Here is a 25971-nt window from a genome sequence, read left to right on the forward strand (position 1 = left end):
TTTTTGTCTATGACAGTGACGTGACAGTGACAGTAGCATCAGTGTTGCTCCTGTCGAATATAGGGTCAAGGGTTGCCGGTTGCCGGGTATAGAGGCTCTACCTCGAAAAACGAAAATATAAATTTCATTCGCTCTTTCGTTTGTGTCGGTCTCGGTGTGTCCCGGTCGGAGACTTAAATTGCCGTGCTTTTACCGTATACATGAACAACAATAAGGGCCTCTCTGTCACTGAATATACCTATAGTCTGTCAATCCATATGCGTCAGTATAAAAAAATCGGCAATTTTTTTTTTAATATTGTAGCTGCGAAGGGTTATCGTCCCATAGAAAATTTAAATTTCGCGCCTTTTTCTCTTGACGAAGTTGTTGTTTGACAGACTATAGGTACATACGGTCCTAGTGAGTATTGTACATAGACCTAGTATTACATAGATTAGCTATACGCGTGCCTCCGTGAGGGACAAAACATACGCAAAGCGACAATATTAAAAACACGTTTTAACATTTCTGACAACATACCAAAAACAATCTACGTAATTCGGTCGGGTTATTTGTTGCCCACCATAAACCATACTAAATTTTTGGTGGGGAACAAACAAAAAGTGAGACTGTGACAAGGACAAGCAATAATACCGCTTTCTCTGCTACTCCTACTGAAATTTCCATAAGTGCGTCTCGTTCGGTCGTTTGGCCCCTCCCCCGTGTCATCTCTATATTATTGTACCTTTATGGTATTGTATTATTTGCGAGGTATGTACTGAAAGGCTTAAGCGGTATCCAGACGAGATGATCAAATCGACCGATTTGATCAGAAATGAAATTGGCGTCAATCTCCAATTTAATCACCAATTTTAGATTTATGGTGATATTAATAGAGCCCTCTAAATTTAAAAAATGCCCCAGAACGATTATACTGGCGTCACAAATTGGTATTCTTGTGTTTGGTCCGCACCTCATTTTATCGGTAATATCGGCGAGCCAAATTGGCGTTTGCGTCCGCGCGTCCTCATTCGATCGGACAATTTAATCAGATTGGCGAAAAATTTACTAGTCTGGATACGTCTTTACCACCTTTAGCCCCCATTCGCACGACAGCTTTTTCAACGCGCGTTAAAAAAGCGCTTGAATCTGTCCAAGCTCTAAATTCGACTTAATGACCAAGGGTTAAAGTCGAAAATCCAACAACGCTTGATAAAAAGCGCCACCGCTATCGTGTGAATACATACATGGTTATCCATTTGTGTCATTCAAACGCTTTTTTAACGCGCGTTGAAAAAGCTGCCGTGCGAACGGGGCCTTACAGCCTTCTAAATTTTCAAAAGAACATAGGCCTCATTATCACGAGCGCTTTTTCAACGCGCGTTAAAAAAGCGTTTGAATGACGCAAATGGAAACATGTGTATTTATTATTCACACGATGGCGGTAGCACTTTTTATCAAGCGTTGTTGGATTTCCAACTTTAAGCCTTGGTCTTTAAATCGAATTAGCGTGCGGGCAGATACAAGCGCTTTTTTAACGCGCGTTGAAAAAGCGCTCGTATGTTGGGGCACTTAAAGTAGTAATGTTTTTTAGGGTTATTTTGTACTTGAGATTGACATTATTTATTACCTACGACATAAATTCTCATAAATTTAGTAGGGAAATTCAGATATTAGTACTCTAGAGTCTAGATTCCAAGCAGAAATTACTCAGCATTTTATATGTAGGTATATTTTTGAGATGGGCGTTATTACTTGTGGAATAAAACAACTGCATTCCGGCATAATCAAGTCTTTTATTTTAGTGTCCAATGTACATGGATATTGAGTATGAAATAACGGTAAAAACAGTCAAACCACATCCTTACGCTATTCTTACACAACTCACTATGTCAGTAATAGCCATAACACACTACCGTACCTTGGTGCGTTGCGTTAGTCTGTCACGGCTTTAATAAATGTTACAATGTACAAACGCCTGTGCTCACCGGATGCGTGTGCACGGACGTGCACGTGCGCGTTGTAATATACTTGTAAATTCGTACGTAAGTGTGACAGGGAGGCAACACGTCGAACGTGGTTCGCGGTTAGGTAGGCCCTCATACAGTCGCCATCCTGAGGGGCTACCGCGAAAACAGAAATTCGCAAATTGCGGGGATCTTTCTCTTTTACTCCAATGGATGCGTAATTAGACTGACAGAGAAAAATGCCCGCAATTTGCGAACTTCGATTTTCGCGGTTATAGCCTTGATAAGATATATCGGAGCGGCCAAGGTGTCACAATATCTGAACACGCGCTCTAACGCCCTGAAGCCCCCTCCAGACTATGCGCGTGAATCGCGGGCGAAGCCGCGAACGCGAGTGTGTCGTCGATTTCGCAGATTGTTCACGCCTTCGCGCCTTGTTCTCCGTTTTTTGTCGGTATTTCGGCCTGCGTCAAAGGAGACGCGAAGCGCGAACCAAAGAGAATATAATCACTACGTTTTAAGAGACGGGACTTCCATACTAGCGATTTGATTAGTCTGTGTGTATGTTTGGTTATCCAATCATTACCAACATGTACGACAAAGAACTGTCAAAGAACAATAGTACCAACATAACAGACTTACATAGTGTAGTAACCTACACGGTTGCGTATTTTATCGATATCGATAAAATGGGTATGGTTGAAACATAGGCTCCTTGTCAACAAATTTCGTACTCAGGTTAGGATCGAGTCCACATTTAAGTCGTACGTTATTTTAAGTGTTCTTTGAGTGGACTAATAGGTACATGGTTGGACTTAAATGTGGACCAGAAATATTTTGGAGGATGGAGCAAAATGACATATTATTTACGGCGAGGGCGTACATAGAAATATGAACGAAGCGAAGAATTCAAAGTATGATTTAAGCTAAAAATCTATGCAAAAAAATAAACGTCCTATAGAACTAAAGTGTTTCTTTGGTCTCTCCTAGCAGGGAAGAAAAGTAACACTTTGATCCCTCCTAGCAGAGAAGAAAAACCCCCTTTTTCGAATAGTGGATGTGAAAAGGGCTTTTTTTCTCGCTAGCAGGAGCATATTTTTTAAGGTTATATGTATAATATTTGTGACGTCTCACGGTAAAGGTACCTTATGGCGGTTGGCGCTTACGCTATTATTTACCCCGCTCCAATATTATTGCGGCGCTATGTGACGTAAGCGCCAGCCGCCATAAGGTGCCTTTTACCATGGAACGTCACATTTTAGAATATAATAATTTCCTCATTGGTGATGTTAAAAGTTGTATGTGCCATAGGTAGCAACATTATTTCCATCTTGGGCATAAACACTTGAATCCCTTACTACGCTCAAGATTCTATTTTAGAATCCTGTTTCGTTCAGGATTCAATGTACGCCCGCGCTGTAAATATGCCATTTTGAATTTGAATTATGAAATAAAAATATGTAATCGAATTTTATTGCGTATAATTATTAAAATATGATTCTTATGTACAATAAAAACTTTGAAAGTAAATCCCTTAGACAGTCAACGGGTAAATGGGTAATTAATAAATAGTCTAGTGGATATAGAATGTCCTATTTTAATAATTTGGCACGGGACTGTCACATTTCAAACATAGACAGAGAGAATCATACTGTCATTTGTCTTACGCTAGTTCTAGTAACCAAAGGTAGGGTTAAGTACCTATAATTTTCTTAGTACTTACTAACGAAAAAAAATCTACTTAATTACCAAACTGGCTCACAAAATTATACGAAAATCAGACGAAAATCGATTAAAAAATACGACCTGCAGAGGAGAACATCCGGAAAATCTGACTGGAGACCTTCGCTAACGCTCTGTCATAAAACGAAATTTGTGCGAATTATGCAAACCTGCGGAAGCGAATTCATCTTCCTCGCATTATCCCAGCACATTGCCATGGTTCATAGGAGCCTTGGGTCCAAGAATTGGCGTAGGTACTAGTTTTTACGAAAGCGACTGCCATCTGACCTTCCAACCCAGAGGGGAAACTAGGCCTTATGGGAAATAGTCCGGTGTCCTCACGATGTTTTCCTTTACCGCGACTGGTAAATATCAAATGATATTTAGTACATAAGTTCCTAAAAACTCATTGAAACGAGCCGGGGTTTGAACCCGCGACGTCTGGATTGAAAGTCGCACGCTTTTACCACTAGGCCACCAGCGCGCTCCAAAACTGCGAAAGAAAATTACGTTAATAGTACAATACAATCGTGATATAATAGAGAATTGTCTAAGCGAGGTACGAGATTGAAAATATTGATTATACTCGTATCACTATTGTATATTTCTATGATTCAACAAAAATTGCACTTTAAACTAGTAGAATCATATAGTTAAACAAACCAAAGGTATACAGCTAAGTTACCCTTCGAGCAGCTGCGATACCTTCATACACGAACGCGTCTCGGCGGGTTGGTCAACGACACCTTCTCGTAACCCATGAGGCCCTGGTACTTGCTCCTTGTTAAATTCAATTTTTAGATAGTTTTTGTTCTCAATTTTGCCACCGTAACCTATGGAAACTAACAAGAAACACTAAGCGGTTTTCGTAGTCTATGGATGTTGCTATATTAATGGTGTACCATGCGCGTTTCTAACTTACGAAGAAGTTGTTTCTACTATACAACCTAAAATAAATAATGAATTTAAGGTATGGCTTTTTTCGAAATGAATATTATAGTTGAGTTGGGAGCCCGTACATTAAAAGTACCCAATTGCAATTTGGTATACGAAATCTTAATTAAAGAATTGCAGTCGACGAGTAGAAAATAGTTATTTGTACAACAAGAGATCAAAGTTTGATATTTCTTCGAGTGCTTATTTTGAGTCCCGTGCAAGCGAAAGATTCTATAATAGATTCACGAGCGTAGCGAGTGAATCTAATTTAGAATCTTGAGCGTAGTAAGGGATTCAAAAGCGCACGAGATGTAAATAACTTTGATCTCGTGTAGTACACAAAATTTTTCACCCTAAGCAGTGAGAACATACCTAGAGGGACAGAGATAATAGAACCCAAGTATATCGAACTTGTGAGCAAAATGCGATTTTGCTCACTGAGTGAGACAAAATGACTCAGTGAGCAAAATCGCATTTTGCTCACTGTTTTTAAGAAGCAAAGTACCCTTGTTCGAGCTGCTGAGGTGAAAAATATATTGGAATGAATTCACCATTAATAAATGTTTTAATTATACGTATATGTACGAATAATAAGGAAACTGTAGGTACCTACCTATAACCTTTTTATCAGTAAAAACCTTTTTGACAGAACTTTTGGACTAACTCTAAGTGATTGGCTTTATCCATGACAAGCTGTTTTTTAGGGTTCCGTACCCAAAGGGTAAAACGGGACCCTATTACTAAGACTTCGCTGTCCGTCCGTCCGTCCGTCCGTCCGTCCGTCTGTCACCAGGCTGTATCTCACGAACCGTGATAGCTAGACAGTTGAAATTTTCACAGATGATGTATTTCTGTTGCCGCTATAACAACAAATACTAAAAACAGAATAAAATAAAGATTTAAATGGGGCTCCCATACAACAAACGTGATTTTTGACCAAAGTTAAGCAACGTCGGGAGTGGTCAGTATTTGGATGGGTGACCGTTTTTTATTGCTTTTTTTTTTTTTTGCATTATGGTACGGAACCCTTCGTGCGCGAGTCCGACTCGCACTTGCCCGGTTTTTATTGTTTTATTATTTTGATGTACATTGTTGCTGTGACCTTTTGATAATGTCAGCAGTTGGTTCTTCAGATTTAACGAAAGCTAGATTTGCTCTATGGCATTCGTTTCGGATTAAAAGATGACTAAGACGAACTAACAGTACACGGAGAAGACGAGCTTTGTGATCATTACATATTCATAGCATATTATCACATTTCGTCAGCATCACCATGACAGCTTTCTCAGTAATATGTCTCTCATGAAGAATCGGTTTGATTTCAGCTTCAAAATATGAGGTAAATGTATCTACTAATACGCAAAGATTTAATGTTGGATACGTAAGACTTGTTTTCTCTGGCTACCACTCCCGAAGTTTAATATAACTATACATTGCTGAATCACATTGTTCCTTCTCTTCAGTTATTAAGCTTCGCGTACAGTTCTCACATTCCCATCGTATATTTTTTAAAACCACTGAGGCTAAATATCCCGCGACATATACGGTAGGCTGTTTGTCCAACGATTCGAAAAGACTGCATCCTGCATCGTCTTCAGGAAAGTCAAAAGCATCAGGTAAATGTAAAACTGGCGCTTCAGCTTCTTCTGGTAAGTGTACAGGAGCTTGAACATCTTCAGGTATTACCATTTCTTCAGTCATTTTGACACTTTTAAAGAAATCTTCAAAATCTATAATAGCTTCATTATCATCTTCTTCACAATTTGCTGCTCTACCTACTGGCGTGCTTAATTTTGTCAATATATTTGACTTTAAGGCGGCTGTGAAATGATGGCACGTTAGGTTTCGACTTGTGGGACAATGTTGCCTAATCATTCCGAAAAGGTTTTCTAAGCTATCTTGGTTTAGCTGCCGAAGATTTAAGTACTTGAATCCTTTCGATTCAACATACTTCCAAATGTCTTCCAGTGATGATAAGGAGGTAATGTATCCCTGTACGCATCGGACGTTCTTCAGTCTTAAAAAACTATCAGTCTTTAGGAAATACATAGTACTCATGACTTGTTTATAATGTCTCCACAATTCGACGTGGTTAGTTTTCTTGGAAACATTCTCTCGTCGGCCCTTGATAATGTCTTTTCTGGACGAGGGACCATTTGTGCAATCAAAAAGCCTATCAAGATCTTCTATGATATGGGCAGTATCCGAGATTTCCTGAGCTTTCTCAACATCATCATCACCGTGCTTCTCAGCCATGAGTTTTAAAATAGCAGCGACGGTATTACTGAGCACTTGAGCAGCTAGTTTTATTTTCTTTTTCTCGAAATGTAGGATTCACGTGTAGGGCTGTTAGTTTTTTGAAATGTAAGGTACTTTTATTTTTTTCTGCCACTTCTCGTAGGTGAGACCACTTTCCTTTTCTCCCGTTTATTACAATTTCTCCTCCATTATGAAAATTGTTTCTTACCGATTTCAGTAAATGCGGAATATCAAACATTATATAAACTCTCTTATCATCCAATATGAAATAATTGGTAGTAGTGCCACACCACCTTTTGAGTAAATTCAAACTGCCAATATTAGTGGGTCCTTGGTCACATACTGTGGTAACCACCGTGTAACCAATATCAGCAAGTGCCTTTATTATGTCTTTAATAATACCAGCAAGGTTTTGCACTGATATCGTCCCCTTAACAAAATAGTAGGCTATCGGTTGCTTCAGTTTTTTATGTAAGCCTTGTACCATGAAAACTAAGGCGTGATCTGCCACTTCTGCACTTCTGTATCGAGTTTCTCCTAAATCCGTAAATCCTTCAACTTTATCTGATCTGGTGCTTAGAATCAGACGCTTTTTCAAAGCAATCTCATCAAAAAGTAACGCGACCAGCCTATCTTTTTCAGGTATTGCTGTGGCTTTCTTTTTTAAATGATTTAATATAATCGGGCTGATGCCCGGCTCTAATTTCATTTTTTGTAGTTCTCTTTGCAATGTTCTAATGCTGGGCAAGGCCACCAGTTGTAACAAATGACGATATGTCCTGGGAGATTTCTTGTAAATTGCTATTGCCAATGCTTTTTCAATTGGACTCCATCTCTTTCCTCGCGCATTTCTACGGTTGTTGCGTAAATACGCACCCATATAACCATTCCAGTCGCAGAATCACAAAGTGGTAACTAAATGTCAGATGTGTCGTAACAGAGTCCACACAATGTGTCTAGAATTGTTTCGAAACAAAGTGTCGTCGCCGTGTCTACACTTTTCCGTAACAAGGTGTCGACACATTTGTGTGCACTTTGCGTGCGGTTTGCGACTAAATCTGACAGCAAATTTGTGACAGCAAATGTCAATATAAAATACCTCTTGAAAACCAAGGTTTGTCAAACTACTATTAGTGTCTCGTGTGCTCGTAATTCTAGTAAGTCATCATGGGCAATGCAAATGATAATAATCGACCGAAACCATATAAACACCCAACACCCGTCAACCTTTTACAGAAAAGTTTTTAAAGAAATTCAATAAGCTACTTAGGTCAGGCAACGAATGCTCCAAAAGTTGTAGAGGGAAATGCTCGGAACACAATTTTTGACTCCGTAACTCGCTTTGACAAGTTAGGAGGTGAACATATCAAAAGTCCCCGGCCGTAGCCCTTGAGCGGCGGGGAGAGAGGGGGCTTTGAAGGTCCCATTTTCCCGTTTTTCGATTATATCTCGGAAACTATGCATCTCAGCGACATGGCCACTTATACAAAATGAAAGTTAATTTAATTTGTTACAAGTTTATTCCATCAATTTTTTCGATATGTTGAATAGTTTTTGAGATATCCGCTCTTGAAAGTTTATTTAGGGCTCTCAATTTTATCTTGATATATCTATATCAGTGAAAGTGCTAGGCCGTGTTTGGTATCGTTTTCGTATAAATCTGGGGTGCTGAATCAATTTAAGATATCACATTGACACCATTCCACAAAATAAAAATAAATCTTTTTAGGGTTCCGTACCTCAAAAGGAAAAAACGGAACCCTTATAGGATCACTCGTGCGTCTGTATGTATGTCCGTCTGAATACACAAAATAGTTCTTTACCTATAGATGACACGAAAACCTATTAGAAATGTGCAGTCAAACGCGAGTCGGACTTAATGTACGGAACCCTTAATACGCGAGTCCGACTCGCACTTGGCCGGTTTTTTTGAAACTCTTCTTGACGCTTAACCGCTGAACCGATTTCGTTAAAATTTGGTATAGAAATAGTTTGCGTCCCGGAACAGGACATAGGATAGATCTTATAACCAAAATCATCTTTTGAAGGTGTGAAAAGTGGCGTGGAAATTTGTACGGGAAATCAATAACCGCTGAACCGATTTATATGAAATTTGGGATGGTCTACATCTTTGATTTAGTTAAAAATGATGAAAAAACATGACTTCAAACCTAAACTTAAACAGTATTAACTTCAAGAAGTCAATTCTGAATTCCCCCCTACACCTCATTTCACACCTTTAAAGGATGATTTTTGAGATAACTTATTATATCCTGTCTCGGGACTCAAAATATATGTGTACCAAATTTAAATTAAAACTGTTCAGCCGTTTAAGCGTGAAGAGGAGTTTAAAAGAAAGTATTTTAATAAGTTTATATGTTTTTACTTCGGAATGGTGTCAATGTGATACCTTAACTAAATTTGGTACTGCGAATTTATACGAAAACGATACCAAACATGGCCTCGTAGCTTTACTGTTGTAGAAGTCAAAATAAAATTGAGAGCCCTAAATTCTTATTACTTGGCCAAACTTGTGTAGAAGGAAAAGGTAAAATAAAAGTCTTCGGCAGGAATATAAGACACAAATATATTTTTTTTTTGCGTTACTATTTCATTCATCAAATATAAACATACCTTGATTATACTATTCTAGTGAGATCCTCATAGATAAACAAAAACATTTACTTAAAAAATTACAAGGTCGAAATGTCACGGAACTTGTGAGAGTAATATGTGAAAAATAAAAACTTTTATGACAAAAAAAATCTGGACACAATTTAAGAATCACCCAATTGCGTCGAGGAATCATCTGTATTTTTGCTTGTTTCATTACTTCCTCGCTTCTTTTTTGTCCTTTGTATTCTGTAGCAATTTGTTAGATCTGAAAATAAAGATAACTTGCGTCGTCACGGATGTCGATTTATAGGTTTTAGGGAGTGCAGAATTCGAAAACGATGATAATTTTATAATCCAAGATGGCGGCTACGTATTTTGTCATAAAAGTGGAATCCAAAATAGTCATCATTTTCGAAATCTGCGCCCCCTAAAACCTATAAAACGATATCCATGACGACTTTTATGACATAGTGCATTGCCGCCATTTTGAAATTGAAAATGTTATCATTTTCGAAATCTGCGCCCCTAAAACCTATAAAACGACATACATGACGACTTTTATGACATAGTGCATGGCCGCCATCTTGGAATCCAAAATGGTCATCATTTTCGAAATCTGCGCCCCCTAAAACCTATAAAACGACACCCATGACGACTTTTATGACATAGTGCATGGCCGCCATTTTGGAATCCAAAATGGTTATCATTTTCTAAATCTGCGCCCCCCAAAACCTATAAAACGACACCCATGACGACTTTTATGACATAGTGCATGGCCGCCATTTTGGATTTCAAAATGGTCATCATTTTCTAAATCGGGGCCCCCTAAAACCTATAAAACGACATCCATGACGACTTTTATGACATAGTGCATGGCCGCCATCTTGGAATCCAAAATGGTCATCATTTTCGAAATCTGCGCCCCCTAAAACCTATAAAACGACACCCATGACGACTTTTATGGCATAGTGCATGGCCGCCATTTTGGATTCCAAAATGGTCATCATTTTCAAAATTGGGGCCCCCTAAAACGTATAAAACGACATCCATGACGACTTTTATGACACTGTGCATGGCCGCCATTTCGGATTCCAAAATGGTCATTATTTTCGAAATCGGCACTCCCTAAAACCTATATATCGACACCCATCTCGACTTTTATGACAAAGTGTTTTGCTACCATCTGCATGCAAGACATTTCTATTATTTTTACGTACAAAAATGGCCCCCTGTCATCTTTCAATCGAGATTTAATCGATAATTTATTCGATTAATATTCAGATTAATTCAATTTCAATCTATGTTAGGTCGACTAAACTAATCGCGATTAAAATTTGAGAATTAACTTTTTTTATTCCATTAATTAGTCGAATAAACAGTTAATCGATTAATGCCCAATTGCCCATATCTGACCACGGCATTTTTACACTTTGAGAATATCTGAAAACAAATCAACACAAGGAGCCATTTTGCAAATCCAGTAACATACCAGTAACTTTGTTATTACTTTTGACAGCGCGTGTCATGTGTCAACACAGAGTCGACACAAAGTCGAAACATTGCAACTACTTTGTGACTGCAATATTTCTCAGCCTTAAACCATATTTATACATCATAATTAACAAGTTTCGTAGTATGTAAAGCGTTATTTCTGTTATTTAAGTATAGTATACGCATCGAAGTACTAAAAATGCTTCAAATAATATAGTTATGAACACAGGCACTGAGAAGTAAACAATTTCATTTCCGGCTAAACTAAAACAATGTGGTGGCGCGTTGATTATATTACACTTAGTTTATCAAATCACTCGAGCAGTTTAATTCCCCATAATAATTTAAGTCCTATTGTAATATAAATGCAAACAATATATAATTACGTCTTGTAATCCGTTTTAGAGATGGCGTATTAATGTCACTTATTTTTATTTAAGTATTTTTCCATCTGACAGTTTCCATTTGACAGGAACAAAATGAACGAATGAACGAATGATTTTGGCATGAAGTAGTCGCAAACCCGAAACAATGTGTGCACACGGCGACCACACTTTATGTCACTTTGTGTCATGTGTCGACCCTTCCCCATTTCTGGTAACTGTGTCGACACGGCGACGACTCTGCGACTGGAATTGTGACCGAAACAGACGGTGTCGACACAAGATGTGTCAACACCGCGTCGTAACGGCGACTGGAAATGGTTGTATGGGCAGTGATTAAGGTCTTCAGAGCTAATGATTTAATGCGCGGCAATACATTTCCTTCACGCAATGTTGTTATTTTCTGCTTGTAGAAATCAATTTTTTTTTAATAATTTTGTTTTTCGTGGTGTCACTTGTAAATCTGTAAAAATAAAATATATACCTTATTTAACCGAGTTATTTCAACGAAAAACATAAAAATAAAGATCAAATAGTTCATGTCCATAATATAATAATACCACAATACTTCTTTATTTCTGATAAAATATAAATTGAAATAAATAATTTTCAATGCCATTTAAATTATTTTCAACCATAGTGCATCAAGACTTTCAAAAATCTTATGCCTTGGAGCAGCGGTCGGGAACCTTTTAGCAGCCAAGGGCCAAATAGTAGTTAACGGAGGTGACGCGGGCCGTACTTTGTTAATATTTATGACTTTATGAGACATTGTCGTTTGTCACTATTACATACAAAATAGCCAAGGCGGCTCTCGGGCCGCAAGTAACAGGTTCACGAGCCGCATGCGGCCCGCGGGCCGCAGGTTGCCGACCGCTGCCTTAGAGGATTTTCATTCATAGTTTTCATGAGCAGTTCAATTTCAACAAATACCTACCACTATTTAAATGCAGATAATTTAAAAAAAAATATGGCTGTCGAGGCTACATGGAGATGGAAATGCCAGCCAGCCAGCCGCCACGCCAGCGATGAGATACATCTCATGAACCGTGACAGTTGAAGTTTTCACAGTGTATTTCTGTTGAGGCTATAACAACAAGTACTAAAAACAGAATAAAATAAATATATAAGTGTCGCTCCCATACAACAAATGTAATTTTTTTGCCGTAATGGTACGGAGCACGTCGTGCGCGCGTCCGACTCGCACTTTGCCGTATGGAGTAACAAACATAGACAAGTGCGAGTCGGACTCGCCCACCAAGGGTTCTGTACTTTTTACCCGACTACGGTAACGCAAAAGGAGGGTTATGATTTTTACCGGTATGTATGTGGGTATGTACTCGTATATATGTACGTTCATCTGTTCCCTCATAACTTCTAAAGTACTCATTATAATTTGACAAACGACATGTCATTCGAATCGTCTTAGGGTCGGTTGCACCAAACCGATAGGTACCTATCGTTAAAGAGTTCGCTAAATTTTTATGTATGGAAAGTTTCATAGTAAAGCGCTGGGGCTGACGTTGATCAGTCTGTCAAATGTGGTTGGTGCAACTGGCCCTTAGTCGTCCGCTGGTTGAACACGGCGCCCTCTAGAGGTCATAAAGTCATCACGAACGTTAATATAATTATATTATGTACTATGAGCGTCATATACTAAAAGAGTCGGGCGTAGCCCAACGTACGTGGCGCGGTGTACGCGTCCCAAAGCCAAAGGAGTCGGGCGTAGTCCGATATATGCGGCGCTCTGTGTGTATTTCTGTATTGACGACGCCCTCGCAAAAGTAATATAAAGTGACTTCAAATCACAAACGAAACATCCTCCAGACTGAGCGTAGTCGCACTACCCCCTCTGCCACGCATTACTCCATGTTCCAGTCGAAAGTGTCTTTGTGTGACGTCCGTGTCTTTGAACGGACCAATCACGACACGGGACTTCGCTCACCTCGTCCCGCGCACCCCCGCATTTTTGGCATCATCGGTTGCATGAAATAATTGCTCTAAACTCGGTCTAGAGGATTCCTAGTCTATGCTTCAAATAGTCATCAGTACGAAATCATGACCCCAAAATTAATTAAATTAAAAATAAGTTCTAAAACTAAAACACGACTAGCCGACTACTACTGTAAATCGCGCTCTAAAAAGTATAAAACAAGATAGAATTCTGAAAATATCATACTGGAAATATTATTAATCTTATCATTTTTAAACTAAAAAATATAACGTTATATAATTTACTATTTTTTTTTATAATTTTACAGAGATTCAGAGGATAGCCGTGGTCGTATGCCACGTTACCTTAAAGTTTATAATTGCGTGGCATACGACCACGGCGATCCTTTGAATCTCTGTAAATATAGAAAGAAAATAGTGAATTATATTACGTGGTATTTTTTAATTTAAAAAATTATAATACATAATATAATAATAAGCCCGCAGGGCAGCTTGTGGCGAGCTGTTGGGGAGTAACGACCCCACGGACCCGAGTGCTCCCGAGAGTCGGTCAGGATCTCCGTCTCCGGCGTGTCTTCGTCGGTCGGAGTGGACCCCAAGGGGACCCGCAGGACTCTCAGCTCTGGCCTTCATTGGCCGTCCAGAGAGGAGTCGCTAGCTATATGCTCCAGGGGTGCATATAGCTAGCGACAGTGAAAGATGCATAAGACGCGAGTTGGCACAGTGGCTGTTATAACAGCCACTGGGTAGAAAGCGGCGCACACCTCTCGACACCCCTGAGCCGCTTACATCAGTGTTGCTCCTGGTCGTCTTTACGACGACTTTCAGGGGCCCACCTAGTTAGTGGCAAGACACCGCCTGCCTCGATAACGTATAGAAACATTGTTATGGCAGGTGTCCGGACCTCTCGGCAATAGCCCAATCTTTTGACCAGCCAAACTTCAACACCATAACCGGCACTCTTCTCCATTGCATTTACAATAGCTCCTACGCCAGCTGGGACCGATTTACGGGTATCTATTTGTACCCGTGAATGGGTTCTAGCTGGTGTATTACATAACATCAAACTTGTCTTAAAGGGCCTCTGTGCTGTTGGCTTCGGCCCCACGCACGCCTCCCAAAGGTCCGGGACCCCATGGTCCCGAGATATGGAAAGACATACAAATAATAATAATAATAATAAGCCCCCAGGGCAGCTTGTGGCGAGCTGAATGGGAAGTGACGTCCCTTGGGTCCCATACCCCCGAGAGTCGGTCAGGCCCCTCTCTCCGGCTTGCCTTCATTGGCCGGCTGGAGTGAACACTGAGCAGGGGCCGCAGGACTCTCACCTCTGCACTGTTAAAAATTATGTAATTTTACATGCAAAAAAATTACATAATCCTGTAAAATTCCCGAAAAATCTGGGAAATTTACGGAAAAATATGACATTTTACGTAATTCTCGTAAATTTTTCGGGAATTTTACAGGATTATGTAATTTTTTTGAATGTAAAATTACATAATTTTTAACAGTGTGGCTTGCCTTAACCGGCCGTCCAGAGTGGGGTGTCAGAGCTAAAGTCTATTTCAATAGAACTTGCTAACTATGTAAACAAACAACGTAACTTTGTTTTATCACTGTTTCTCTTTGACTTTTCACACCACCTCATCAAATACCATTGAAACCATACACATATACACTATTCAAACGGTCCGTTCCGTAAAATACATAAATATATAACTGTATCTTGGATATTTAATTAAAAGTTTAAAATGGGTTCATAAGTTAGGTTATTAGGACTTGATGGAATGACGGTTTTGTTTCTTTTAAATTCTACAATTGTCTATGATGGGTAGTGTTGTGACTAAAGTTTGTGATATAAACCCGCTACACACTACCCAACCCACGCTCTGTACCTACCGCCGCGGTTATAAAATACATCAATACATCATTCTTAAGTACTAATTTGTCTTCTTATCGTGATTAAACAAATTAAAAATAAGTAACTACTTGTTTTTTTACTTTTGGTATTTTATTATTCGATATGGTTTGACATTAGTAAAGTAGTAAGTAGGAGTCTTGACCATCACTAGTAAATTCATCATTCAGAGACAATTTCAATATGGCGGTTTGTTTACATAGTTACCAAGTTCTATTGAAATAGACTTTATATGCTCGCAGGGCGGAAGTGAAATATGTCTAAGACGCGAGTTGGCACAGTGGCTGCTTACAGCCACTGGGTAGAAAGCGGTGCACACCTCTCCACGCCCTGAGCCGCTCACGTGATGTTGTCCCCTTGTCGCTCCGTGCGAGCGGCCGTTTTCGGGGACCCATATTGTGAGTTGGCGAGTCACCACCTGGCCCATTTTTTCATGTTTTTTAACATATGAGCAGGGCAGGTGCCATAGTCTCCTCCATAGTCCCGGTTACTAGCCCACTAGCAACTCAACTCAATAGCCCGGTTTATTTTTGTACCTTTTCTTACAATAGTCTTACACTAACCGGGGCTTGTCCTTGGGTGCACTACTATAGTGCAAACAGGGATAATCATCGGTTGGTGTCACATTACATTTAGAGTAAATTGTCTTATTACAAGGGGCCTCTACGTGTTGGCTTCGGCCCCACGCACGCCTTCCAAATGCCCGGGACCCCATGGTTCCGAGAAATTGTAAAAGACAGACATAATAATAATTTGTATGTTTGTTGATTCGACGGCCATTGTCCCGCTAGTTGTTTCAGTGAACGGTTTAATTAAATAGCGAAGAGTCCTACATCTTGAGAGACTCTCGCTAGGTGGTTGGAACAAGGGACAGATGCAGAAGGCGGTGATCTTGGACACGGCGCGGATAGTACGTCGGTTCCTCTCTCTGCAGCCCTGACCACCGGTAGCTTGGGCCTTGCCCCGCTGCTGGCGGCACCCTAGGTTAGGTTTTTTTATAATGTGTTTATAATTATGTATTTTTTATTGTTTTGTAAGTGTTTTTATATTTTTCTTTTATATTCATATTATAAAAACCCTAGCCTAAGAAGAATGATGAATTTAAAAAAAAATTCAGCCTATAAGCGTCCCACTGCTGGGCACAGGCCTCCTCTCATCGAGAGGGCTTGCTGGGCTATAGTCCCCACGCTAGCCCAATGCGGATTGGGGACTATATTTCCTGTATTATATTTTTAGATAAGAATTCTATCTTTTTTTTTTATTGAGAAAACCAAACAGTCATATAAACATATCAAAAACCGGGCAAGTGCGAGTCGGACTCGCGCACGAAGGATTCCGTACCATAATGCAAAAAAAAAAAACAAAAAAAAAGCAAAAAAAAAAACGGTCACCCATCCAAATACTGACCACTCCCGACGTTGCTTAACTTTGGTCAAAAATCACGTTTGTTGTATGGGAGCCCCATTTAAATCTTTATTTTATTCTGTTTTTAGTATTTGTTGTTATAGCGGCAACAGAAATACATCATCTGTGAAAATTTCAACTGTCTAGCTATCACGGTTCGTGTGATACAGCCTGGTGACAGACGGACGGACGGACGGACGGACGGACGGACGGACGGACGGACGGACGGACGGACGGACAGCGAAGTCTTAGTAATAGGGTCCCGTTTTACCCTTTGGGTACGGAACCCTAAAAATACAATACAAAAGATGTACTGCAACAAAAGATACAATAAAAAAAAGACCTGGAGGTTCATAAATTATAAATTATGTTAACTGTGTAAGTACAATTATAACTACTGCATATTAATATCAGATAGAAAAAACTGCTATCAGTACTTAGGTACTAAAACAACTTACGTTTAACTATGGTTTTTAGACTAGACATCGAATTTTGAAAGCAATCTATTTCGGAGAGATGTTTATTATAGTAACTAAGGAACTCGTCTGAAAAAGGTTTCTTCTTCATTCATTCTTCATTTCATACTTTTTACAGCGCGATTAGCAGTAGTAGTCGGGTTTTAGTTTTTGAACTTATTTTAAATTAGTATTTGTTGTTATAGCAGCAACAGAAATACATCATCTGCGAAAATTTCAACTGTCTAGCTATCACGGTTCATGAGATATAGTCTGGTGCCAGAAGGACAGAGGAGTCTTAGTAATAGGGTTCCGTTTTTACCCTTTGGGTGCGGAACCCTGAAAAACATGGGAAGGGTCCTTCTGATTCTGAAATCTTTATGTAAATACACAGTGCTGTTTACCTTTGGCAGATAACTTTCTTCTTTTAGGTGATTGGAGGATGCTCTTCTTTTTTTTAGAATAATCATGGTCTAGTAAATGCGACTGTCTCGATGTAGATGGCTCTGTAATTATGAATAAAATATTTTATTACATTTGGTAATAAGGAGTTACCATCTCTAAGATGTTTGCTAAAAACCTAACGTGAACTAGGCGTCGTTGAAGAATTTCAATCTGATCATCATCAGCAGTTCCACGTCATCAAATGCCACGTTTTAGGGTTCCGTACCTCAAAAGGAAAAAGTTCCGTTTTTTAGGATCATTCGTGCGTCTGTCTGTCTGTCCGTCTGTCACAGCCTATTTTCTCGGAAACTACTGGACCAATTTGAAATTCGGTACACATATGTAAATTAGTAACCCAAAGAGGGACATGTTTTTTTTTATAATTTTGAAAATACATAGGTTCGAAGCTATTTAAGAAAATAGCCATAAAATCACCATTCCCCTCCCCTTTATCTCCGAAACTACTGGGTCTAAAATTTTGAAAAAAATACACAAAACAGTTCTTTACCTACAGATGGCAGGAAAACCTATTAGAAATGTGCAGTCAAGCGTGAGTCGGACTTATGTACGGAACCCTAGAAACGCGAGTCCGACTCGCACTTGGCCGGTTTTTTTAAACTCATATTATATATTATGCTTGATTTGTTGAAGTGAAACTAAAATCACAATACCTATATATGCCTGTAATATTTAAGGAGTCCATTCGATTCCTGATGGATCTCATCATCAGGACTCAAACTTGACAATACAATACAAATACTATATTACACACCTCAATAAAAGGAAACAACGCAAAAGAAAACAGAAACACAAGCAGAGTTTACCTGAAGCAGATAACTTTTTTCTTTTAGGTGATTGGAAGCTGCTCTTGTTTTTTTTACAATAATCATGATCCAGTAAATGCGACTGTCTTGATGTAGGTGGGTCTGTAAATTAAAAAATCATTAGTGCAGTAATTGGCACAACACGTTCATAGTTATGTCGAAAGTTTAAAGGGCCATAATGTACTGTAAAATGTTGATAATTATTAAGAAGTACTGTATCCGTAAAAGTGTATGGCGACTTTATCAATGACTTCATTCATAATTTCTCCATGCATTTTCGCAGCTCACTGTACTGGTATGTAACTTTACATTTTTGTAATATTTCTAGTGCCAGGCCATGGGCCAATAAGGGTCTACCTATATCATTTTAATATTTTTACTCGACTACGGCAGGTCTTGCTGTCTACATGTATTGCTTACACGAAAATACCAATTTAACATTTTGTTGATATTTTGTATGGGAGCGTCAATTATACTGCGCTATTTCGGGGTTGGTCCCATATTAAATGTTGCTGAGTAGGACCTATTATATTCACCCTGTAAATTATTGCAGGTGACTGGTGCATCATATATAGATGGTCAAGCAAATATTGTCAGTAGAAAAGGGCGGCAAATTTAAAAATGTAGGCGCGAAGGGTTATCGGCCCATAGAAAATTTGTGTTTCCGCCTTTTTCTACTGATAAGATTTGCTTGACCAAGTATATTAACATTATTAACTCTATTTACCTGAACTGTGTCACCGTTTCCTTTTACGTGATTGGGATATTTATTTGTGACTTAATCTTTGACTTGACAGCTGTTGCTCGAGCATATATGATTCTGTAAATATTCAAAGCATATAATTATAATCTAAATAGTGTCTGGCCAGCCAAATATTTTTGACAGATATTTCTTTGTTGTATCACCAATTGTCATTTAAAAAAAAAGCTAAAAGTCAGTTGTCAATTTATGTCATTCATTCAAATTGTTTGCGGTTTATAAGGGGTTTATTTTAAATAATATTAATAATTACTATACCGAGTGAGGTCCGCAAACTACTATTTAAGCTCGTAAACAATTACGATGATGTGCGAAGTCGACGTGAAGCGTTGTATAACGAAAAACTGCAATGTTTACAAGCGTAAAAAATTTAGTAGGTTGGTGCTCTATATATTTTGATACTTTAAGTGCTAGTTCTAACATTTGCCTATAACTTTGATTAAAGTATGTGAATTTATTAATATCATAAACAGGATAAGTGTGTAAAGAAACGGATAAACTAGAAGTTCTGGAAAATATCAATAAAATCAAAACATTGTATCGTAAACATGTCTGTTTGTCGTTGACTGTACTTTACATAGTGGTAGAAATTATGTGCGCTGACTTTGAGTGCACGTCAACGTATATTTAATTTATTTCCTTAGGTACCTTATGTGTGCACAGAAAATCAAAAATATTTTCTAGTATCAAAACTAATTCTTACTACACAAAGTGTGACCAGCCCAAGATCTTTTGAATTTTTAAACCTGGGCGTAAAGGAAACTATGATAAGTCCATATGAAGATGTATATTGTCGAGGAATAAGCACTGATTACAAATTTAGGCTGTTCAGCAGAAAGGTCGAAACGAATGTGACGGCATCACGCACGCGAACAAAAGCTGTATATTTATTCAAACATTTATACTTGTTCAGACGTGGCTCACTCCGCGATTTCGTCGCTTTGCTACAGGTAGTTAAAAGTGCATCCGTTCCGCCCCAATTTTGGGGAAAGCCATAAGCCGCGCGTGGCGCTGTCGCCACCTAGCGGCCATATCTGTGCTGATCGTAACAGACGCGTTTTGTTAGAGAGTGAGTCTTCTGTACCTAGTACTATTATTTACTCTGTGACTTGTTCCACGTGCGTTTATGCAGTAACCTATAAAACAAGATGCTTTTAGTTTACGAAGACACTTTCCAACACTGGCCCTTAAACCAAATCAATCTTGTTTAAACACACAAACACAAAACTTAAGTAGTGACCGACACTTCTAATAAATAAAAAAGTAAATTAACAAAAACATATGCACTGAACTTTCGCTACACCGTATCAACAAAGTTCAGTTATCCACATTATGAATTGTAATTCAATAAATGTTTATAAAATAAACGAGTCTTTTAATTTCATGTAATCACTATCATGTTTGACTAAACCAACAAAACCCTGATGGTAATTACATTAAGAACACAATTATTACATATAATACATAGTTATATGCATTTACCTATGACAGTAATGTGAGTTGTCTCACAAACTTACTGTGTTTAACTTTACACAACGCTTTTGTCAGTATATCTGCCAACATATCATTAGTATTCAGATACTCAATAGTAATCTTATTACTATTTACAAGTTCTCTAATAAAATGATGCCGTATATCGATATGTTTGGTCCTAGCATGATGATGAGCTTCTACACAATTTTAGCGCTGACTAATTGTCATTGAAAATTGTCGGTACAATTTCTTTATTTATAATTTCTTTCAGAAATGTACTAATAAACAAACCCTGTTTACAAGAATTTGACAAAGAGTAGTATTCGGCTTCGGTAGAGCTAAGGCTAACTGTTTTTTGCTTGCGACTTTCCCAAGTAACTATACTGACTCACCTATTTTAAAGACGTAGCCCGTGTACGACCGGCGGTCTACGTCGTCACTGCCCCAGTCTGCATCCGCATATTCAGTGATATCCAGCTGCTGCTTGCTTTTCTTAAAAGTCAAACGGAGATCCAAGGTACCTTTCAAGTAGCGCAAGACTCTTTTGGCTGCTTTCCAGTGGGTCTCTGTAAGTAAATGATTCATTAAATTGACTCAAGTAGCTAACTGCGTATGCGATGTCTGTCGGGTACAGATAGCAATATACATAAGAGAACCTACAAGACCTCTATAATCATAGGCATCATCTCTTTGATTGCCCCTAGGTAAATTAAGTCCTGTTTCCATGGGAGTATTCGACATCCTGTAATTTTGTGCTGGCTAAAGCTAGAACCCTAAATTTTCAGTGACATATAGGGCTTAACATGCTTTACATATAATCTCAAAAACATTCAATTTGAACTTGTAGTTTAAGAATTATTGTACGTCAAAGTTCCTTAATTTCGACACTGACACACTCACTCACTCGCTCGCTCACCGATCATCATAATTCTAAGATACTTCTAGCATACCCACAAGCTTCAAAGGGTCTAGCAGGCTAAGCGAACAAGAAGTGCCCCCAACGACGGATTTGGTCATTCTTTCAGGTGGTGTACTGGCAGGTCCTAAGAACACTCTATGCTTAATATCAGTCCTCGATCTTCTTTTGTTTTCGAGTTATTCAAGATAATGTAAAATAATCAGTGTATCATTGAAAGTGTCATATTTTGTAAACTGTTCAAGTTAGATAAACCAAACAAAATTATATTTGACAACAATAAAATAGACTACAAAATGGATATGTTTAACCTGCATCATGTCCTTATACTTCATTATAAAAAAAAAAAACATTTTATTTTTTTTCTCGTTTTTTTTTATACTTTTCGCGGAGGTTATTTTTTGACATGACGCACGAAGATTTATGCAAATATTTTTATATGTGTATGTAGTGGGTATTAGTGGCTACTCATGCATATTTTTTTTGTAGGTGTACCTCCGCGAAAAGTATTTAAAAAATGAGAAGAAAAATAAAATGTTTTTTTTTATAATGAGTTGTACTCACAAGACATTGCTTCCCTCCAATTGTCAGCGTCTGGACCACTCAGTGCTTCTTGTATAGTCCGTGGAGCATCTGGATTGGACGTGCCCGCTAGGAATCCAAAATGTGGAGAACCCGTTGAACTGTCCGAAGTATCCGTACTCTCCTCCTCTGGAATATAAGTTGCATCGGCCGGATCATCACATTCACCTGAGCTAGACGAATCATGTATTATGACCGTACTCGTTCGATCGCTCGTACTCTGAGAATTTTATGTCAAATTGGCATCATCAGACGTACCACAGCTGTGATCGTGGCCCACAAAAATGGACTCGCCGGAAGACCAGCGCCGACTCTCGGGTCGGCATTATGCTGAGGCGAGCCCATTTCATGGTAAACAATATGTAATTATGTACCTATGTCTAACCTTATCATTGTTACTTTTGTATGTAAAATAAGTTTATCACGAAAAATAAATGATCTATGATTTACCACTCACTACTAGTGTTAGCGGTACAGCCTGATATTCGGGAATTAGCTGCAAATGGTGTTAAAGGTATGAAAATCGGTACGATTTATCTTTAGACCATTTGAATCAATTTGACCCGTAGCACCAAAAGAAAAAAAAGTAGAAGAGTTATGACGTCATCTTTTTTTGTATGGAAAAAAAAACTTTTTTGATCAGAAACCAATCGTGTGTGGTATTAAATGAAAGGGCATTCAGAGCCGGTTCTAAAAATATATCACATTATTATATTTCCGTCACTATTATAATAACCCTTTGTATGCTGACAATACCCAACAAAAATGTACTTTTTGCCTTTCGGATCTAATTTTGAACGCATCAAAGTCATCGCATAAGCCACAGAACCAAAGATACGTAAATGACTTAGAGATACCTTTTTCCCACTCCACTTTTCTTCGGGAGTGCTCCCCAGTACAGCTTTCGTAGGACAGCGGTTTTTGACGCGTGTTAACGGCCTCCGCCCAGAATTCGTTGCTTAGGCCCGCATCTTGCAGCCTGCATCACGGTCCTGTTCGCGCGTTCTGCGACCCCGTTCTGAGCAGCGGAGCCAGGAACAGTGGTTTGATGCACGATGCCATTGCTCTTGAGATACGCCTGAAAAGCAGAACTTGTGAATTCTCCCCCATTGTCGCTACGTAGCGATTTTATCTTTTTACCTGTCTGGTTCTCCACTAAAGCTTTGAACCTATCAAATACTTCACCTTTTTTAGTTAAAAAGTACACAAACTTCTTTCTAGAATAGTCATCTATGAAAAGCAAGAAATACCTCGCACCGCTGAATGAGGGAGATGGTAGCGGCCCACAGACGTCTGCATGTACTTAAACCCAGGACCTCTTTAGCCCTGTTGAGAGATTTCTTAGGAAAGGGGACCCTACTTGCCTTACCCTGTACACACGCTACACACGTTTTAAAATCTCTACTATCATATGATATACCAGAAACCGTGACGGCATCGCGCACGCGAACAAAAGCTGTATATTTATTCAAACATTTAAACTTGTTCCACGTGCGCTTATGCAGTTACCTATAAAACAAGATTCTTTTAGTTTACGAAGACACAATTAATTAATTAGAAATTATTAACAAGAACATGAATTTCCCGCCAAAAGTTTGTGTAATATTTCAGTAGCCAGACTCTACTGAAAACGTAGGATAGGCCTTACGGGCAATAAGAATGTGCCACCAGTACAGCTGTGTCACGGACACGAATTCGAGCCAATCTTGCAGTCAACAATCAACCAACTGCGATTGGTTGATGAGTTCGCATCAAGCGCGCGCGATTGGTTGCAACTAGTTGCGTTACACTGCACTATTGGCTATAATTCGTGAGGCACACCGCTGAACTAGCACTAGCATCATTCATAGTGCCCTAAGGCCCGTCCTTAGATATATGTTAATGGAAAACGTTTCAAGAGATTTAGCTGTCAAATACAAGCTAAAACTTACCCGAGTTACTAGGCCCAGCGATAGCTTCTACTTGAGGTAGTGAAACTTCATTGTCATTCCTTTTATCAACAATGTTTGAATAAGCATTATTGGAAAAATTCAGCTGAGTTTCATCAGTGATTGGAATAGCTTCAAGCTTTTGTAATGGCATGGCTTGAGATGGCAGCTGCTGTCCAGGCATGAATGAATCTGTAAATATTAAAAGTGTAAAAATATAATAAAAATCCTTTACTCATCCAAAAGAGGTATAAGTTATAACTGTCAAATAAAGGTTTAAAAATTACCCGAGTTACTAGGCCCAGCGATAGCTTCTACTTGAGGTAGTGAAACTTCATTGTCATTCCTTTTATCAACAATGTTGAATAAGCATTATTGGAAAAATTCAGCAGAGTTTCATCAGCGATTCGAATAGCTTCAAGCTTTTTTAATGGTATGGCTTGAGATGGCAGCTGCTGTCCAGACATGAATGATTCTGTAAAAATTAGTGTAAAAATATAATTAAAATCACTCATCTCATCTAAAAGAGGTAGGTACAACTGTCAAATAAAGGTTTAAAACTTACCCGAGTTACTAGGCCCAGCGATGGCTTCTACTTGGGGTAGTGAATAAACTTCATTGTCACCGATCGCCAGAGGGTCGAGATTCGTAGGAATGTTCCTTTTCGAATAAACATGACAAGGAAAATTAAGCAGCATTTCATCAGGAAGTGGATCAGCTTTTAAATTTTTTGAAGGTATGGCAGATGGCAGACGTTTTAAGTTGATTGTTTTTTTTATTAAAAGCTTTTTTTCGAAATGGTCTGCGCATACAAATTTTAATTCATGTAACTTTTCTATGGGAAGATATACCAGGTCTTCGTTCCCAATTAATTTGACCCACTGCTTGCACCTGAAAACATTTAAATGTGTTATATAATTACAGTTTGCAAGCAAAATGTAGCGTGAAAGGAAGATTCTAAATAAGTTTTTGGCAAAAATTTCATTTTTGGTACAAGCTTTTATCGCTGACTGTACTTTTCTTACGACAGACAACTAATACTCATCGAGACAATTCTAAAAACCCCTAACACAATTAGGTTTCGTTGTTTCATCACAGAGTTCCTATGGCCACCTCCTGTCTCCATCATCAGATCAGGCGGCTTAGCACGGTCGCGTTTTTATCCCTTGTCACCATGCCTGTCACGTTCTAACAAGTATGTAAGTGCGAAAGGGACGCGCATAGTGATAGTCGATAAAAATGGAACCGTACTGAGCCCGCAGCTCGAAGATTTGACAGACTACGGGACAGGTGAAGGCAAATAAAAGCTTGTAAAATGGGAAGTTATGTGACTGTTTCTGTTGCTGTAAGGAAGATATAGATCTGGGAAAATTTTCGGAGGATTAATTATAGTCATATCGCATGCAAGATAGAGCTAGACCATGAAAAGTCTGCAGCGATTTTGATACCTTGCCCACGCAGTGCATGTGTTTATTTTAAACGTCAAACGTCTTTGAAATTATGACGTAGAAATAACACTTGCACCGCGTGGGCTATCAAAGTCGCTGCAGACTTTTCTTGGTCAAATTCTAACAGGAAATTTCACTCATCTTACTATATTATTTACATTGATAAACAAACAAAGCTGAAGTTATCGATACTTGTAGTACATCCCTAGTTGACAATGAAAAGGATATGAAATATCAAATTTTCGATGTGTTTTGGTGTGTTTACACCAAAATAAAGCTAAAAGTATCTAAAGCAATACTTACCGGTCTTCATCCAACGGGAATTTCTCCATGAATTTCCTTTTTTCGGGAACATCGCGAGTGTAGAGATTGCCACATATTTCGCATTTAAAGGCTCTGATTTTCGGTGGCATTTACACAAAATCTATGAAGTCACTATATGTTTTTATCACATTTGATTGTATTTAAAAATGGTAAAGGATTTTGAAAATTAAACTCCAAGAAATACGCGAG

The 25971-nt window shown here is 38.7% G+C and overlaps 1 protein-coding gene and 1 long non-coding RNA gene across 4 annotated transcripts; both read right to left on the reverse strand.

Moving 5' to 3' along the window:
• Positions 1-11692: 11692 nt before the first annotated feature.
• Positions 11693-20516, reverse strand: LOC134798589 (uncharacterized). Its single transcript, XR_010145226.1, has 4 exons — positions 19079-20516; positions 18352-18453; positions 17488-17589; positions 11693-11816 (listed from the first exon to the last, which is right to left on the reverse strand). It is a non-coding gene; the product is annotated as an uncharacterized LOC134798589 (long non-coding RNA).
• A 473-nt stretch (positions 20517-20989) lies between these two features.
• Positions 20990-25971, reverse strand: LOC134798932 (uncharacterized). Of its 3 annotated transcripts, XR_010145285.1 has the most exons (5): positions 25762-25971; positions 24576-24901; positions 24014-24202; positions 22065-23160; positions 20990-21150 (listed from the first exon to the last, which is right to left on the reverse strand). XR_010145285.1 is itself a non-coding variant. In XM_063771364.1 (4 exons), the coding sequence occupies exons 1-4, from the start codon at positions 25869-25871 to the stop codon at positions 23042-23044; spliced, it is 744 nt and encodes a 247-aa protein (XP_063627434.1). In that variant the 5' UTR covers positions 25872-25971; the 3' UTR covers positions 21900-23041. The 3 variants fall into 3 exon arrangements, 1 of the variants encoding a protein (XP_063627434.1); XR_010145286.1 differs by lacking the exons at positions 20990-21150; positions 25762-25971 and adding an exon at positions 24298-24485 and having other exon boundaries at positions 21900-23160; positions 24576-25140; XM_063771364.1 differs by lacking the exon at positions 20990-21150 and having other exon boundaries at positions 21900-23160.

Source organism: Cydia splendana, chromosome 17, assembly GCF_910591565.1.
Source record: "Cydia splendana chromosome 17, ilCydSple1.2, whole genome shotgun sequence".
Lineage (NCBI taxonomy): Eukaryota > Metazoa > Arthropoda > Insecta > Lepidoptera > Tortricidae > Cydia > Cydia splendana.